This window comes from Bombus vancouverensis, chromosome 6, assembly GCF_051014615.1.
Source record: "Bombus vancouverensis nearcticus chromosome 6, iyBomVanc1_principal, whole genome shotgun sequence".
Classification (NCBI taxonomy): Eukaryota; Metazoa; Arthropoda; class Insecta; order Hymenoptera; family Apidae; genus Bombus; species Bombus vancouverensis.
The window spans coordinates 9,139,800-9,159,178 of NC_134916.1; the positions used below are offsets into that span (position 1 = coordinate 9,139,800).

At 41.3% G+C, this 19,379-nt stretch overlaps 1 protein-coding gene and 1 pseudogene across 6 annotated transcripts; both read right to left on the minus strand.

The window, feature by feature from the left end:
- Positions 1–112: 112 nt before the first annotated feature.
- LOC117158060 (small ribosomal subunit protein uS15-like) lies at positions 113–2,081 on the minus strand (annotated as a pseudogene). Its single transcript, XR_013058592.1, has 3 exons — positions 1,972–2,081; positions 810–927; positions 113–420 (listed from the first exon to the last, which is right to left on the minus strand). The product of XR_013058592.1 is annotated as a small ribosomal subunit protein uS15-like (transcript).
- Positions 1,667–19,089, minus strand: Mitf (transcription factor Mitf). Of its 5 annotated transcripts, XM_033336559.2 has the most exons (8): positions 16,952–17,787; positions 14,600–14,807; positions 13,650–13,997; positions 7,123–7,312; positions 6,436–6,511; positions 5,024–5,303; positions 4,717–4,808; positions 3,120–3,258 (listed from the first exon to the last, which is right to left on the minus strand). In XM_033336559.2, the coding sequence occupies exons 1-7, from the start codon at positions 17,641–17,643 to the stop codon at positions 4,728–4,730; spliced, it is 1,875 nt and encodes a 624-aa protein (XP_033192450.1). In that variant the 5' UTR covers positions 17,644–17,787; the 3' UTR covers positions 3,120–3,258; positions 4,717–4,727. The 5 variants fall into 5 exon arrangements, with proteins under 5 accessions (XP_033192451.1, XP_033192448.1, XP_033192450.1 ...); XM_033336560.2 differs by lacking the exons at positions 4,717–4,808; positions 16,952–17,787 and adding an exon at positions 18,478–19,089 and having other exon boundaries at positions 1,667–3,258; XM_033336557.2 differs by lacking the exon at positions 4,717–4,808 and having other exon boundaries at positions 1,667–3,258.
- Between the last annotated feature and the right edge of the window lie 290 nt (positions 19,090–19,379).

Consider the following 19,379-nt stretch of genomic DNA (forward strand, 5'->3'; position numbering starts at 1 on the left):
ATATTTAGGTTGGATATACATAAATGGAAATAGAGAATTTGGAATGAATTGGTTAGTAAAACACAAGTCTTATATTTAAATTTTTATTCTGTTCAAAAATTCGTAAAAGTAATTAAGCGACATGAACGCTAGCAATCGAACTCTCACCATATTTTCAGTTTGCTGGAAGAATTCCCTTGGGTTTGTAATATCGAGCAAGTCGATGGATTCTAGACTCCAGAAGAATCAACATGCTGTTTTTGTCTTCGTCGTTTCTTTCCAAACGTTTTCTAATGGCGACTGCATTTTTTTTAATCAAATAATATGAATCTTTTGGTAAGTCTAGGCCACGACCCATCACACTTTTGACGGTTCTGAGAATTTTATTTGCACTGGGGAAACGCATTTGAACCACTCCATGAGAATCTCAAAGAATCACACCTAGATAATTTAATTACATACTTAGTCATTGCTGTAATGATTATATATATTGTATTTTTCAATAAATAAATAAATTTAATAAATATAGTATACGTTAACTTTTAAGTGTTGGTGATTACCCATAATAGCATGACAAAATGTCATAACTATCTCAAAAACCATCATATTTTTAATATTGCAAACTATTGATAAGAATCAACGATAAAGCATTGAATCTTAATCAGTTTGCTTGAAAAAGATTAAAACCGAAAGAACGTTAATAAACAAGGGGAACGAGAGTTTAATTTGGACTATAATAAATATAATATATACATAAGATATTAGTATGAAAATTTCATTTTTAGAATTTTCATTAAATTAACTGTGTATCAAATGAAGTAAAAAATTACCTATTTGAGATGGATGCTCCTTTTTAGCTAGCTCAATTCTTTATAGTTTTCTGGTATCAGTTTCAATCATGTTGGAGCTTTGCGTCTGTAGAGTAGAGCCGACTGGAACATACCCTTTCTGTAATGTTATAAGTTTTTATTACTAAAATATATGGTTCCTTTAATAAAAATTATGTAATCAATTACATAATTGACTACATAAAAAGAGAAAAGCCATTTAGAAATATTAAAATAACTAAGAAAGACAAGTTGGAGTTATGTATAGAAAAAAAAACGGAGATTATGACACATTTATAAACTACTAAGAATGTAGTTACATATCGGAAAATAATTATCTTAAATTGTCACTTGAAATAAGAAACACATGGCTACTCAGAAGAGACTGTTGTGATAACCTTTTATCCTAGAAACTTATGAAATTGTACTACAATAATAGAAAAAATTCAGGCCATGCAAGACAAAAAATAGCTTTTAATGCTAAACATAATAATCTATCATGCTAGAATCTAATTAATTTTCCGACCTATACGACCTATCTCTTACATAATTTTTGTACGTAACAGATGGCTAGTGGTCTTTCAATTCGTTCAGTAACTGGTAGAATTATAAAACAATTTAAAATTTGCCCGGAAAAATGAATATTGTAAAAATTACTACGCAGAAACGATTGGAAGGTATTGTAAATGTAAAATATTGTATACCAAACGAAGAGTATGTCTTATTTTGGTTAAATTATTAACATAAATTTGTCAGGTACTTGAGCACATCGCTAAGATGCTAGGAAGAATATTGGGAATATATAAACAAAAGAAAAAGAAGAAAAGGAAAAGACAAAACGTGAAAAAATGATTAAACACTTTTTCTGTAACGTCTCTTTATATACTCTGTAGTTTCGCGCGGTCACCGTGAAGAATTATCACGAGATTCTCGCACGGTTTTCGCGGATAACAGTGAGCGAATAATACGCATTAACGAGGTAAAACGCGATAGTTACATATATTAAAAGGATCACAGAGCGACGGGAACAGCAATATTATTCGCGCACACGAGACATCTCCATGGAATAAGAGCATACATTATTCACTAGTAACATTAATCACTTGCTGTTTCCGACGCAAAATACTTTAGAAAATATATATTCTGCCGCAGGCTTTTCTCCTACGTAAGTTTTCGTCTTTCAATAAATCGCCTCCTCTTATCTTGTTTACAGCACTTGTTCAAGTTTTCCTTCGAGTTATCGAATCGTCTCTTTTCTAATTGATCGATTATCATCTTAGATCTACGTGTCAAGTTTAATTAGCCCGTACTCGCCATTATATATCTATATCTGAACGTATGTTCACTAATGTCTTTTTAAATCGAGAAATTTTATAGGAAGAAACGAATAATCATTAAAAATGGTCAACGAAATCGTTGGATGATGAAACACGCAGTTGATTCTCTTCGCACATTACGAACAACTAAGACAATGGGTAGCGAAGGAGAGTGACACAAAAAAATTAAAAGGCACTTGAACGAACCGGTTTGAGTATTGCAGTATGCTTTGCTCCTAATAATACGACGAAACGCAACATAATGCAATACAGTAAAACACTGACTGTAATCGAACTGGAAAAAAATTAGAAATTAAAAGGAACATCCAAAGTATTTCTCGCAACTTTGGACAACTCCAAAAAGTATTTTAAAGTATATTTCAATTCTTTGTTTGTTCGTCAATGAACTCGCGACCTGCGCGAGCGCTTATTTATCGTAGAACTTCGGTGCTGATCGCATCCGTTATTCATTATGTATATCCCATAAGTATTTGACACCTGTAAGGGATCGATGGTTGCCATCGAAAGCAACCATACGAATACGAGTTCGAGAATCTTTTTGCTTTTGGAACTATTTGAATGAGTGAAAGTACGTGAATTTTCTCAAGAATTATTATACGATTATACTAAGTAACTTTTTACATAGACTTACGATTTATAATACGTATGTATGTAACGGCCAGCCGTTGAAAAAAAGGACAAGAACAACACATAACATGTATGTTGTTAATCAGACACAAGGATGCGACGTTCGCGAATCGCTATTCGTCTATTGCATCGCTTAGTATCGATTATATTGCGTTTGTTACTTTCTCGTTACGATAAAATTCGAATGTCCTTCCGATCAAAAAATATATAAATTGATTATTCGGAGCGCTATTAACGCTCGCATCCTATTACGCGACAATATCCATATCGGAGGAGGAATTCGGTGTGGTTGGTGCCAAACTACCAAGGGTATCTTCGTCTGGTAGGGCATGTTGACAGCCAGCCTGTGCTGGACTTAGCGGTGGTAAATGAGGCGAGGAGAGCATCGGGTCGCCGCTATGAATCGGACCGTTTCCATCGTCCTCCATCAGATCTTCCAGCTGCGACATACTTAAGCTCGTTGCGTCTTCGGTAACCAATTCTGGAATCTATTTAGTACACAAAAATAACATGTCTTTACAACGGACGATCTATTTCTATTTATTAACAAACGAAGATCACACGAAGAAAGAACGATAAGTACATTTCTGTTTATTCTTTTATATCAAATTCGTAAGAATGGAAAGACCCTGTTAGGTCCAGCCAAAGGAACAGTTGTTAAGACAAACGGAGCTTTGGTATCTTCGAAATTTTAATACAAAACAATATTATTTTTTAATTACGAAGAAGGTAGAAAAATACATACATGCTAAATCCCAAAATCGAATAAAACGACAATTTTGACAATGTAAGATTAGTCGAGACAATATTCTGATTTTTAAAACTGTTGTCTCGCGAAGGTTGGAAAATGCGACCTATCGTGTCTTTCCCTTGTAATCTTCGAGTGCGATAACCGAAGCTAATCGTCATATAATATCGAAATATTTTCAATTCACGCGAATGAACGATAGAAATAAATTATACATGTATATACAGTGCATATTATTCAACACTTTCGTTCGATGTAATCGCGAACGAACAGCAGCGAGAGACGTTCGCTTTATTTTGTTGTTTGAACATGCGATTCAAATTGCGCTCTTATCAACGTTCGCATTTCATAGAACCGACAAATCGCTTATTGATATACCGACTAGATTTTATCTACAACAATTCACCAATGTGTCGTTTCGATATTTGTATTCCCGTGCGTGGAATAGTCTCACGGTTTTCGTTTCGAAAATCTTTTCCTTCGCTTAAACTCGGGAGACTGACAACAGCCCGAACAACGAATCGACTCATAGTCTTTTAAGACTTTTACGGCGAATTAACGAATTAACTCGTTTCCGTTGTCAACAAGCGGATATTTAAGGAAAATACAATTAGACAAAAAAGAAAAAAAAATAGAATACCGAATGTAAAAATATACCTAATGTTTCCAAATCACGATAAGATAAGTCATTTCCGCGATTGGATAGTTCTGTAACGTAGGATTAGAATGTCTGATACGTGTGCTCGACGTGAATCCGAGAAACGCGAGGTAAAGCAAGAAGAGCGAAGCGATGCAGAGGGAAAAAGAGAGTAAAATATTACAACGACAAACAGAACAAAGAAAAGACAGACTGACAATAAGAATACGCGTACAACGGAAGAACGAACGGAAACATGGTGCTTGGTGGAAACACCAGTAACAAGGGAGAAGAGGATGTGATATCGACGATAGAACTATTTATTTGTACACGCACACTCGTAAAAAAGGAGACAGAGAGATGGAACGGGAGAGAGAAAGAGAGAGAGAGAGAGAGACAGACAGACAGACAGACAGAGAGCAAGACGAGCGATTTCGTAGCTGGCAGTCTGATCGGAACACATGCGAATTATGAAACCAGTCTCGGGAACGAAGCGAGCGTTTATTCGGATCAAGGATCGTGAAACGATCAGCGGTACATATCGGTGTTGATCGGCATAACCTTGACGAAATTCATAGCAGCCGCGATATCGTGACAGTCGTCGTTGCGCGAGGATGCACACCATCGAGAATATGTACATATTCACCTCGTTCCTGAGAGAAGACAAATGACGTTCGTGATAAAAAGCAAGAGAGAATAATATGGGCCGTCGAATTAGGACCACGGACAAAAATTTGAATTTCTTTTTACGCATAAGCTTGTAAATGACTAAGAAGTAAAAGCAGTAGGAGATATCCAATTTTGTATTAAATATCAACGGATGTCCTAATTCTGTCATGACCGGCGGTATATGTAGAAATTCGATTACCTTGCGTTGTTCGAGCTTGTTTCGGGGAAAGGTGTTCAGCATGCTACCGGAAGTCGAAGCCCAACTAAAATCAGTCACCGGAAGACCATGCGCCTTCGCTTGCAACTCCAACTCTTGAACTCGTAAAAGGAGTCGACGATTCTGATGTTCCAGTTGCTTGTGTCTCAGCTCGTTCTGTTTCATCCTTGTCAACTCGTTTTTCAATAATTTTATGTACTCGACCGAAGACTTCAGAATCGTTCCCTTGTTTGGCCTGACGTCTCGGACGATTTCATAATATCTGGAACAAGTGAAAATTAGTTGATTACGATGTTACGCTGTTCGAGTCGCGTTATTGAAGATTCGTCGTGTCTTCTTTTCTCGTGAGATATATTCGATTAGACGTTCAATCCTTAAAAGCTATCACGGAAAGAAATCGTTCGAACGAATAAAAATTCCCCCGAGATGTATTCCTATTTATTTAAAAATCCCATTGATAAAGTTAGACAAGTGCAATTCGATATTTTCTTATCATTCGATGTTAGATGGAAAAGTAAAACAGCGGTGTAAAATTCGACTGGATAAAATCGAACACAATACGAGACGGAAGATACATACGTAATGCCAGCCAAGAGACATCGATCGGCGGTGGGAAAGAGAGAGAATTTTGGAAAACGGGGTCGTATCAGAATGTTTGCCATTGTACTTAGACTCGTTTCGTTATCGAGGTGAGACTCGAGACACGGTAACACCGTCTACTCGCAGTTCCGTACATCTTTCTTTCGTACGATGCTAATCTTAGAAGGAGGCGATGCTTTGGTACTCGACCGTACCAAGTATCGCTCGCTATTTCGTTCTCCGGAAATTTATTACGCAATGCAAGACGCAGGATACAGGGAGACACGAAATCGAACGAATTTAGGTTGGAGAAGTTGTTTCAAGAACGAATTATCGTTCGTTTTTCGCTGCTCTTTCACCATTCCATTCTCTGATCGATCTATTCTTAAGATTTATAAGTTTAATATCGACTCATGACGAAGGAAGCGTAAGCTGAGAAAAGAAAGGAGAGAACATGTCAAGAAGAATGACGTAAACGTCATTTTTGAGATACTCGGCCTACTGGCAATGAAAAACGAGCAGAGATTAAAGACGACGAATAAGCGACCCATTGATTAAATATTTCACATGGAAAAATATTAACTACGTTTTCACTAGCAAGTTTGTTTTCCAAAAAATTGTCTACGTACGTTTTTCGTCTGCGAACGATATATTTTGCACGACGAGCAACGCTCTTCGTACATAACGTGTTTGACGAATCTTATCGAGCATTTTCTTCTCTACAAATTACAAAGGAGTTACGCGTGAGTTGCTTGTTGCTGCCTTACCGCTAGCGATACGTGGTAAACGGTCGTGAAATTGAAAAACGTACTTACGGGTCGTTAGTTTTAGGCAAGAGAGTGCCGAGCTCTTTGATTCTATCGTTGATATTGAACCGTCGCCGTCTCTCGACTGAAAATCATAATAATAATATGAATTATAATTAGGATATCGCAGTTGCGTCTGAAAATATTTTTACATATTTTCGTATCGAGTGCCGGCGCGCGAAAGCTGGCGTTCAGATGGTAAGCAGCATCGACAGCAGCCGTGTTGATTAACGACAACCATGTCGGTTACTAATAATAAATAGACAAAATTATCTCCTACTCTAATTTTATAAAATTGCCATTTCTAGCCGTTTCACGTTATTCTGCTGATTTCTTATTCGCGCCTATACAACCTATCGTATTCTACGTTAGTATACTTTATATATTCGCCTACGTATGAACCAACAAAAAGAGTTATCTCGTTGAAGAAGCACGAATATCAGAAACGAAGCGATTACGTTCCGCTCCATGGATATTTGGCGTGGATATATCAGATTTTACACGATCGCAGGAAGAGCAATCCGTCTCTAATTCGTTTACAATTCAAATGACTGTTTCAGTTGTTTTAAGCGAACAACGAGCACCGAAATAGAGACATACGAATGTATTATGGTTTTTCGCATACTGCTAATAATTAATAGTAACAGGTTACCGTCACCGTATACGTATAGCCAATAGTCGATCGTATTTACTTACTCATATTATGATTATCTTTCTTTTGTCGATCTTTGGCAAGCGCGTGTATCTCGGCATCGGTAAGCAACAGAGGTTCGGGCTTGATTTGTAATTCTGGAATATTGGACAGACTTCCTGACTGGCTGTCTTTTAAATTATCGCCTAGGGAGTTGGCTTCGAACGACAAGATGTCATCCAGAAGATCCTCCGCCTGTAATCATACAAATTTCATATGACCAAACGATTAAACTCAACTTTCGGATCGTCTGCGTTCTCGGACGATAAATAAAAATTCCATCGTGATATGTACTTTTACGCACAACAGAGGGTACATGATTCTATCGTATTTCAATCGCCTTAGAATGCCTTTTCAATTTATACTTTATCGATGTATCGATGGAAGGAGGACTGTAGATGCGATTTTGCTTCGATGCGGGGTCAGCAACGAACGAGTTCACGTTAAAATCGCTGTCAAAGCTAATTGTTATATCACATTTTCTCTCTAACATTTCCTTTTTTTTGTGTTTTTCCTCTATCGATTCATTCGCCGGGTATCTGATCCAACCTTCGAATGAGAGAAATATCATAGAGGATGTGATATTTTTGAAAAAACAATTTGATTATATCATGCTTAGTTTGCCCTGTTAAGCAGATTTGATAACAGGAAGAACGTTCTCACACCTATATCGTACACACTGCCACGATTTTATCGAATCTCGTGGACTTTATTCGCAATTCTTGATATTCTCTCCATTGACGATCGCCGATTCAATTGCTGTCGATGGTCAAAGAATGTTTTAATGGGACAGTGGTAGATCAGGTTTGAACAAACGATAGTGAAATAGAGAGAGAGAGAGAGAGAAAGCGTTAAGCGAAAAGAGAAAGACGATAAAGACGATAAAAAGGCAAGAAGAGAAATGTGATAGAGAAGTTGAACGGTTATGAAAAAGGAGGGCAGAATGGTGAAAATTCAGAGGAAACGATATGAAACGGGTTGAGATCGCAAGCATTGGTGCTCAGCGTACGGCGCTTATGGCTATTCAAGTTGCGTACGTGTAAGTTACGTAAATATTACGTAACAACAATAACCGATGTCTGTCCGTGGAAGAACGTGCCGATAGAACGTGTTGTGTCAGAAAGACAACGGTGGCAAAAGGCAGAGCCAAAGGATACATTTAAGTTGTACGAGAGAAAGCGATCGAACAGATAAAAATATGAAAAGGTCAAGAGATAAGAAAGAATGAAAAGAACGAAGTCGATTGATAAAGGGAACCAAGTAAACGCCTTAATAAAGGGAACCTAGTTGATCGTTGGAATTTCATTTATGTTTCAGCTACCGATAATCTAACTGCAAGATTATGCGATAATATCAAAGATATCAGTAATTAGAGATAGTCGGAGAAACACAGTTGGAAAAAATGATCGAAATCGCTATTGTTTATGTCACATCGGATAAAACAATTATCATAGTTGAAGTCGTGTCTGGTCTTACGTTCTAATGTTTCATCTCGTTTCGTCATATCGTGTTATATCTTTCGCTACGCAAGTGAAAAACGACGTTAGCATTGTATTGGATACACAACGTTCTTTTTCGTTCGTACGTTCGTTGAAAATACTATACGCCTTAGTAGACTGCGAATATTTTTGCAAATTCCTATTTTTACCAACCTAATTAAACAAATAGAATTTAACTAGAACTCTAAAATATTATAGTCGATATTTTGCTTCAAATATTTTATACAATTTGCGTTATATATTTATGTGTCATATATTTCTGTACGTTTTAACGACTTCGAATTTCCCATAAACGCATAAAAATTCACAGACTACTCGTTAGCTGCAATAGAAGCTATCCTTGCAATCGGCTGAGAGCGATTAAACCAAAATGGTCGGAGGGCGGTTTCCGTAATAAATATGCTAACACGTTATACATATGTGCATTTCCATCACGACTGGCATCCTCTCGCTGATCCGCCGTCTATGTCTGCCTGTTCGTATTGGTATCGGTTATATGTTCGCGTTTCTGACTTCGTCTAAACGAAGTTGCTCGTTACGAAACGTAAGTATGGCATCGCTCACAAATATTAGCATCGCCCAGAATGTTCGTAGTATTTAGGTGTTTTTACCTAGATAAGCTGTTATCGAGGCGATTGTCGTTATCTTGAAAAGCGTTTTCAATCCTTGATCGAGAAAGATTTATATGCTCGCCCAAGCGGTCGGAAATGCTGACGCTTATCACGATTATCTTACGCATCCTCGCCGTGAATATACGTTGAATAGTAAAAGAAAATTAAGAATTGCAAATTATAGCAACGAAGTTTCGTAAGATGAGAGGTCACGATGTGCTGTTACCAAAGATCTACCAGTTGATGATTACGCGAACGACATCGATCGCTGCTATATCCTATATATATATCTATAAAAATATATACGTATAGGTATACGTATATGCAGAAAATGCGAAATACAGAAGATTGAGGATACGTAAACAATCCATCGCCACTCGTGAATTTTTTAGATGTTACACTTACGATAGTCTTTTGTTAAAACGATAAAGGACGCGATAAGCGCCGATTACACCGACTTAATCGATATCGATCTTTGACAGTTGATTAGTTCGCAAATACGAATCGATCAAACAAGGCGTAAACTTATTAAATTTTCCTCAAATTCATCTTGCATCGTCTTGCCCTTCGCTTCGATCCGTTCAACGTCTCATCCGTTCGTCTACTCGTTTGCGTTGTGAAATGCAGCGCTGATAACGTAATAACGCGATAGCGTGATAACGCGATAACACGAGTAACTAGATGCAATTAACGAAAACGAAGCGTGTCGAGATGCGCGTAAAATACGAGCAAAATCAGTGAACGAACGTATCTTGAATCGTTTCGTTGGTAATAGTTTAACGAATCGAATGAGACTCACCTTACACCTTCGGGTTATTATATTGAACACTGGCATGTTGTCGTTGCTTGAAATGGATCCGATGAACGAAAAAGTAACAAGAACCGTATATTCGTGCGGTCAAGTACTAGAGACATGTGCGCACGTGTAGTACGCGTTCACGCACGTGGCTAGTAGCGCGCGATGGTGGCGTGGGGCCGCGTGGGTTTGAACTCACAAACGCAAAGAAGATTGGTAATTCAGTAAAATTCGCTTCTCCGCTGAATATTAAAGAAGCGTATATACGGTACGGTAATCATCCCAACCGTTAAAACTATCTTGAAGCGAAGCCGACGATGGAAATTATTTCCTCGCGATCTCAGATCAGATTCAACGTCGTCGTCATCGTGGTTATCGTCGTCGTTAGCATCATCACTATCGTCGTCAACGTCATTGCCACCACTTTCGACGTCATCGTCCTTCTTGTTCTCTTTCCTTTCCTGCTTCTCCGCCGCCCTCCGTCTGTCTTCTTCTTTGCAAAAGGAAGATCCTCGACGCCGATCGTAACTCCTGATAAACGTTGCGTGTTCCGCTAACTACTCTCCGCTTCGTCCATCCATTTCCGGGAAATTTTGTCGTAAAACTGATTGTCGCTCTCCTCATGAATAATCGTATTTACCCGTTCGGTGGCTGGCACTCGAAACGTACACGCGCGCGATAATCGAAACACCGAGACAACAGTACTCGCGAACGAGAACAAGAACGAATACGAGTAGGAGAAAAAGAAAGTAAACGTCGGTTAATCGGTCGCGGTCGCGAAGGATACTCGAATATAATTGTAGCTACAACCTTGATAACGGGGTGGATTGGCATTCAAGAGGACAAACGATTCTTCTTGTGCGAAGAATACGTGTCAAAGTAACGGTGCTAGAACGAGCGCGAAAGCGAATACGAATGCGGATAACCGATCGAAGAACGAGTGCATTTTTCGGACTCGGGCTTGGACTCGAAGGTTTTGCCGATGCGACGACGTTGTTTCGTAGCAACCTTGCGTTTTCTCCTCGTACCGCCACTCCGTCGCGACTCAGCTACCTACGATTAAGCGTACCTCAAGGTTGCGGTTACCCAATAACGTATCTCACGATCTCGGCGAAGTGAAGTGGGATTCCGAGTTAAACGGGAACGGCGGGAGAGTTGGGAACAGGCAGCGGATGATAGATGACGAGTGACGAACAGGTGTAGTATACGCGAAGATAACTCGATATTAGTCGATAGTACGTCGAGTTGAAATATACGTATACGTCACGCTTTAGAACGATCTATCGTCGAAAAGAGTCGTTATCGGTTCGAATTGGCAGCGATAAACTTAAAAATGATCAGCGTCGAACTCTATCCTTCTGCTTCGGTTCTAAATCGGATCTGTCGTAGCCAGAAAATCGTTTTTACCGTATCGATGGATGACAAGTTACGTGCTGGTCGTCGGCTTAAAGCCGACGTTGTTCTTAACCAGAGAGAGATCGTTCGGCGATTCATCGATCGCGGTACTCCTCGTCGTGAAACATCGTTACCGGGTGTTGCCACACGATGGACGCGTTGATCGCGTGGAAAATTTCCGCGTGGAATAATCTGTGGCGGGAAGATCTTTTCTCTTCCTTCTTCTCTCACCCCTTGTTGGCCCGTCGTGAAAACGTCGATCGCTCTGACAAATCGAAGAAACGAGACGACACGGAAGATCGCTTCGCGAAACAAACATCAAACCACCGTCGAGGTAAACGACGCTCCACGAAGGTTTGCTCTCGCGCGAACCCGAACCTCCACCGTCGATCGGCTCGTTTCGGTACTGCTCGCTACTGCTCGCTACTGCTCGCTACTACTCGCTGCTGCTCGAATGCCCGCCACGCGCCACGAGCACCGCCATGCCCCACGCCCGCTGCGCTATCGGCTATCGTTAAGTTACCGCTTCTACCCATTATCCCCTACTATTAGGCTACAGCTACGGCACTACGGCCACATGGCAGTCGCGCATTTTCATTTCTATCATTCGCCATTTAAGCCTCGTTCAAATTAGTCCAGTTAAATCGAATCCAAACGCCTTGGATTCCAGTAACTCGAAACAGCTTGACTAGCGTGAACTTGGTATTTATCAGATTCGAATGCAATATTCTTTCGAATCTCTACGCTCATTGGTCCAGTCAATCGCTTCGACTCGTTGGAATTCAAACTTGACCAATGAAAACGAGGCTTCGAAGTAGGATATTCGCTTGATCCCTTTCGTTCTTCCATCCTTTGTCATTTATCCGTTCATCGTCTCAGGCTTTCGCGAGTCGCGGAGAGTATTTGTAAATATTTTCCTGGCTACGCGAATTGCCTGCGATAACAAAATTTCTAGTTCTAGCTCGTCGCCAATATCTCGTGAACGACATTTTAAGTTTTGGTTTTCGCCCCGGAGGTATTCGCTTCTCTATGCGTCGCTTTTTTTTTTTTAGATTCTTCCTATCTCCTCACCAACTCGCACTCGATACGTTCTTTGCTTAAATAATTTTACGACAGTTGTTGAAGTTGTGTCGCGACCAATTTCTCCTATCGTCCAGTACTATTATGTATTCTACTCTCGCACTGACCGTACGACGCGCCTTAGGTATTCTCCGTTAACCCAGTTGTGTTGCGGGATCGAAAAATATCGCATGCAACGACCTCGTGAGCATAGCTAAAAAAATAGCAATGTAACAGGCTTCGACTGATAAAATTAACAGCAAATTACGAAGAGAGCCGCGTTTACGTTCTTTGTTCGTTTTAACGGAGATACGTGTAACGTAATCCGTTTCTGACGTAGTACTAAATACTCGTAGTAGTTCGTTCCTCGTGTTATTCGTTTTTAAGAGCCTCGATAAAACGTTAAATGAAAATTCCGACAAAAAAATTGTCGATGTAATAAATAAAAAATAAGGCAATAAATGACATTTACGCATCTTATAAAAAAGAATCAATTGCAAATGAACCAGTTATCCTCGCGGTGATATGACACGTGTCATCGTCGAGCAACTAATAAAAAGCATTATAGTTTCCGCGAGACTTTCGATGCCGCACGAATAACAAAGAAAAAGAAAGTGAGCGAGCGAACGATCGATCGATCGATCGGTTCGACCTTCAAGCTGCCAAGTATGATCGTAACTATGATTTCCAGCCGTTTAATCGTTGTTACGTTCAGCGAACGAAACAGGTGAAAGTACGTTCTACGGTTTTGTTTTCACTTTAAAAAGCCAAAATTCTGTTACACTCTTATGTACACGTACATGCTCATACGCATGATTCGGCAGATACGCGAAGGAAACATAGCGATAGACGCCTGTGGCATCGATAGATTCTTTGCGGTTCGTCTCTGCTCCAATTTTCCTAAATTTCGTGTATTTCTATTACCGTTTACCGATACCTTGTACGAACTGAACGTCCTAGAGCAAAGCAAGATTATTCGAGTCGAGCTAAGCAATCGTAAGAAGATTGAAAATTGAATCGTAAGAAAAATGACTTTTGTCTTTTCGGATAACAGTACATTTTAGTAGCAATTCGAATTAGCTGGCTCAACTAATCCTTTGTTGGACGAATTGAGAGCACGAATTTGATGACAATGATAAATCGATAGGCAACAGGTAGACGTATTAAATTACCTCGGAGTTGCTGGTTGCGACACTGGAAAGTCCTGGTGACATGGCACCAGTCGCAGGATCTGGACTGGCCGCAAGCGGATTAACGTGCGACAATACCGTGGGACCATGTGGGTACGAGGCCAGGTGAGGATGCTGTGGCTTTGGATGGTGTACGGTTGGTCCCGGTGGTGCGCTCTGGACAACCATCGGCGCAGACGTCGGCACGGCTTCCACTGAATTTCTTCCGAGAACGCTTTCGTCCCCGGTGGTACCATTGCCGCGAAACGACTCGTGAAGATACTGTCGCACTTGATTCTTCTGCTTCTGAACAACGTGATAACGCGTCGGATTTTCCAATAGCGTTCGTACCTGTGAACAAAAAGTGGCGCGTCTCGTTTAATCTATCGACCCTCTTTCTCTTTCTTTAAACCACATTTCGCGTTTGTTTCTATTCGAAGAAACGACTATCAGTTTCGGTGATTGTTACCAAGTGACACGTGTTTCTATTCTATTTCTGGTCTTATCGGCAGTGTTGGCTAAAGCTTGGAGAAATATGCAATAAGGTCGAACGCCGTAGGTTTCTTACGCTATTACTTGGAAAGTGCACCGGAATCGTATTAGTTCGTCTGTCTTTATCGTGCCTTCAGCTAAGAAAAAGACGGTATTTTATGTTTCTTCCTCTCCTTCCGGCTTGAATTGTGCTACGCTGTGAAAACGTTAAAAGTTTGAATCATCTGTTTTTCTGAAACACGTGTTTGCACACACGTTGCATTGTCACGTTCAAGCGTACACGAGCGCGTAACAAATATAAAAGAAAAGAGAAAAAGAGTATTGACGGGACGATACGTCGTATAAAAATAAACTGCATCTCGTACACAACGTCGAAATAAAGTAGACGAAGGGCGAGGGTAGAATTGAAGTCAATGATAAGAAGATAAGAGAAATGATAAGAAGAATACATACATACATACCTGTAAGACTTGCGGTGGTACATCTACCCCGATAGTCGACAGCGTAGTAGTGGGTACGGGTCTAGGAGGGGCGGTAGTTGGTCTCTGTTGCTGCAAGTTCTGACGGAATTCAGCCTCTCGCCTCTCTTGCTCCTGCAGCTGCTCTCGCATCAGCTGGAGCTTCAGTTGCGTACGCGATGTGGGCGTCGCAGTTTTAAACGTCGGTGGACTGAAAGCCATCGGAAACGAATCGATTTTATGCATCAAATTTTAGCTTTCTTCTCCAAGCTGATGTACGAGCCGCTTATACGTTGGACACGATTAACGAATCTTTGTTAGAACCAGCTACTCATTTTTAACTTCGTTACTAGCAGCGACGACTAATCAATTTTTTTTTCTTTTTCGTAGGAGTGAGAGGAAAATGCCGAGGAAATGTCGAGGGAGCAGTACCTTCTCTATCCCATGATCGTTCGATCGTTTCGTAGTTTGCTCCACGCATCTATTCTATTATCCTCGACTAAAGCGAAGAACGAAATACGGAAATATTTGAAACGATGGCGCCTGTGTACGCGCAAATTGCAGCAACATGCGCGCGATACAACCGTCGAAATGTAAAAAATCAAAGAACGCGCGTATCAAGAATCAAGGCGTGGTTCATTAACATCAAAATCTACGACACAGCGTCAAAACGATTTTCTTTTGCCGTTATTTCCGTAACTTGGCGCGATCATGTTCCTGCTAATATTTATAATATCCGAACAAAAGTAAAGAGACCAGTTCGGTTGATCCGATGCTTGCGTATAGACTATAATTGATACGAGGATCGGTAAATGGCAAAGGTGTAGAAATCTATGCCCATTTACAGAGCAGAGTTCTATGCAAAAAATAGACGCGCAGAAATCGCATGGCGAATCGACGGTTTATCAAGAGGAGGTGGTACCAGTCGCCTAAAAGGTATTCCCGGTTTGGGAACACTGCCAAATTATAGCCATAAGAAAACCAAAATAGAGATATTGTGCAATTTGGATCGAGATGCGATTCTTGTCCTCCGAGTGGCGATCTTCTCTTCCGAACAATACATTGAAAGCACAACGCGGTTCTGTCGCTGCTTTCTGTCTCGAAGCGATCGGGATCCCGTTCATTTCGCATGTTTGTCGCAACTGCGTTACGTAATCATCTTCGGCGAAAACTAACCGAGTTGCTCTATATCTATTCGTTGCTTCTCTTTCTCGCCCTCTCTCTCTCTCTCTCTCTCTCTCTCTCTCTCTCTCTAATTGTAAGTTGTTCTTACGCTTTTGTGCCTTTCCTCTCTATCTCGCTTTTGTCGCGTTGGCAATCAATTATTTTCATTTCTATTCATCTAGCCTTTACCATAGAGGGAAAATACCGACGAACGTTATTCTTCTTTTCGAATATATTTATACACTCGTGAGAAATTGAAATGGTGGTATAGAATTTCTAAGGTAAACTTTTATACTGCCTTTCTTTAGCTTATAAAAGTATGAATTTACATAAAAATCCGCAGTCTACTGAACGCATATATTGAGAAACGATCGAAAACGACTCGACAGAGATATGTATCTATCGTTTGGTGACAGTGAACAAATTTCGAAAAAGAAACAAGGAGGGATAAACGTAACGTAACGTGTAAAATATATAACGCAACGAATTGCGCACATGTAAAACAAAATTTACGATTTACCGGCCAGCGATATCGAGTCGCTATAGCCACTGTCGGACTTCCTTTTGAGAAAGGAACATTATTTTCCTTCGTCTGTGACAGGATAGAGCGATCGAATCTTCTGCGTGTTTAAAACCAAATTGAAAAACAGGAAAAATATCGGAGACGAAGGGCACAGACGCAAGGTAACGACGAGACTCGTGTGCACGATACTTGCGGTACGCCGCCAGGTTCACGAAACACATCTACGTGTAAGAACCAAGGACGCATTTATATTTAGATGCAATGTTTACAGTCGAGAAGAATGTAGACGTAGCGGTAAACGGAAATGGACACACATGTTCGGCGAGAAGAACGATCTTACGAGGAAGATCTCGCTATTTGGCGAGCAAGGTTGAACAAGCAAAAGCCAGAACGAATAAAAGATTTAGATAGATAGACAGATAGATAGACAGATAGATAGATAGATAGATAGATAGATAGTAATGAGCAGACGAGCAAGAGCGGGAGCGAGATAGAGACGGAATGAGAGAGTGGGAGTAGAAGGCGTAACGGTAACTGGGCAGGAGAGTAGCTGAAAAAAACGAAAGGACGTAACGTAATTGAAAAATCAGGTTGAATACGGATATGATAAGAAATGAAAAGATGCAAAGCGTTGAATGAAACTCGAACCGTTTTTAACAGTTCTGTACCAGCCTTGTGGGCGAGTAGATCGTAATGGTCGGGCAAACGCAACGTGACCGTTGTTCCGAGAATTGCCGTGCAACGGAGACGACGTCGGCGTTCCGTCAACGATCGACGGATCCATTTCGAGGATCATGCGCAAATCCTCGTCGATACCGATGTTCACGCGCACGCGTTGCTCTTGCTCACGTTGTCCAACCTTCCCGTCTTTCCGTTGACGATCCAAGGTAGACGAGAAATTGAACGCACGATCAACGGCGGATTTTACGGCAGATTCGATGTCCGAATGCGCGGACGACGATAACGACAATGGAATTGAGCTAAACGATGGTGATTGCTGTTTGCTCGCAAACTCTACCGATGCCGACGTCGACGTTGGCGCCGACGCCGGCACAGGCACCGTACCCAATTTTGATACCGATTCCGATTCAAATTCAGGCACTGATCCCGGAGCTACATAACGCGGACCTAGCAACGAGTCAGTATTACTCGTCCAATTGGACAACGACTTTGTCGTCGTTGTTCTCGTTAACGTAGCCGTTATAGTTGTTGTTGGTAGTGTAATTGTGGTCCCGATTCTTCCTTCGATAACGGAACGGTTATTGGTCAACGGACGTCCAACGTCGTTTATTCGATTCAATCGCGACACTAAATCCTCGAATTCGACGATTTGCCGCACTGTCTCGGATATTTCTTGCATGTCCTCCGAAGGAGGTGAAGACGCTTTACGGCCAAACTAGCCGACGCGACGAGCCGCGACGCTACTAAGCCAGATGTCTTATTTTGTTATCTTCAACATCGTCGACGACCACCACGCTGTTAGCTATGAAAAAACCAACGATCGTTGCTCTAAACCTGGATCCGTTACTCTTATCTCTTTTCCACCCTTTCGATTTCGCTCGCGCATCTCGCCACTGTCGCGCATTCGCGTATCCGCGCCAAACCTCGTTCGTCGCCTAAACACCAACTATCAACTAGACATCAACATCGCCGATTTGAAGAATGCAAAACGCGGCAATTAAATTACCCAACCACCACCTAAGGCGTTTCTTTTGGGATTTTTAGGTTTGTAGCGAATTATTTCGGAAGATGATTTGATCGACGAGCACGTATTATTTTCAACATCGACACGTGCCCATATGTCGCACGAACCAATTTTCCACGGAATGAAACTTTTGTAAATGTTTTGGCAATAGAGATTTAAATCCTACGGAACGTCAGAGGTACGGATTATTCCAGAATCGAGAGATTTTTCTTCCAAGATCGAAATTAAGATCGAAAGTGCGAGAGCGGCGGTAGACAGACGAACCAAGCCGAATCGAAACCGAGTCGACTCGATGTACGACGAACCGAGCCGACTCGAGCCGAAGCAAGAAACGAGCGCACAGATGACGGAGACGAGTAAAGAATGTAACTTCAAGAAGTTGCAAACGGTGAATTGATATCGTGGAACTGTTCGGATTAAGAAACAATTTGAACCTTGACCCGTATAACCGTGCTCGTGTATCGTGATCATAAGTTCGAAGCAACGTACCTGTCGATATTCGGCGCTCGACTTTTTAATTCGTAGTACATGATGTCTTGCAGTGGTGTCGAGAGAAAAGATAGAGCTTGTTCCCAATCGTCGTGGTTGTTTCTATGCCCATTGTCTTGTTTATTACCGCAATCTGATTCATCGATACCAATTATTCCATTCTGTTTCTCCTGACATAGACGATCGCAGAGATCCGCTTCGCGATGTTCCAAATCAGCGGTAATAGCTGCCAGATCGAAACCCATGTCGATGCCAGATTCGTCCATTCTTATACTGTTACTACTAGCGGATAATAAAAGAAAGCCGCGACGCGACGCGACGCGTCGCGGTCAATAGCGTCGCGACGCCTCTTACCGCGAACAAACTACGATCTTCGATACTTTTCTCGGTGAAACGATCGCGATTACGAGACAACGATGTTCCCGAGTTTTGCTTTCTAGCGTGGCGCCTCCCCACTGGTAGAAGCTAGGACGCGCGTGTCGAGCGATAATCGGACCGAGAGAGAGACGAGAGAGACAGTAGTCGCGAGTCGTGCGAGAACTTTTAACCGATCGGAAACGAGCGGGGGTCGCGTTCGTTACTCTCGACTATCCACGCTACTCGATGCTCGATGCTCGATGCCCGATGCTCGATGCCCAATGCCCAATGCTTTCGATGTTCCATGTCCGATCTCGGCTCGATGCCCAACTATCTACGCAACGAGGGGATAAGAGACGAGCAGATCACGAGTTTCTCGCCAACATCCGCGATCTTTCTTCCTCCCCTCTCTCATTGTCTTTGCCATTCTCTCTATCCCGTCCCGCGCAACTACATCACCAACCACTATCACTGCTAATATGTATTGCAAGCGAAAGCGAATGAGACGCGGCTAATAGATTTAGCTGGCGACCATGCATGCATGC

Excerpts from the sequence above, each read along its gene's own strand:
- Mitf (XM_033336557.2), bottom strand. The coding sequence starts at position 17,643 with ATGCAAGAAATATCCGAGACAGTGCGGCAAATCGTCGAATTCGAGGAT. Across the intron at positions 13,998-14,599 it reads TACCACCGCAAGTCTTACAG|GTACGAACGCTATTGGAAAA; the intron begins GTATGTATGTAT and ends TTTTGTTCACAG. Across the intron at positions 3,259-5,023 it reads ACAAGCTCGAACAACGCAAG|ATTCCAGAATTGGTTACCGA; the intron begins GTAATCGAATTT and ends TGTACTAAATAG.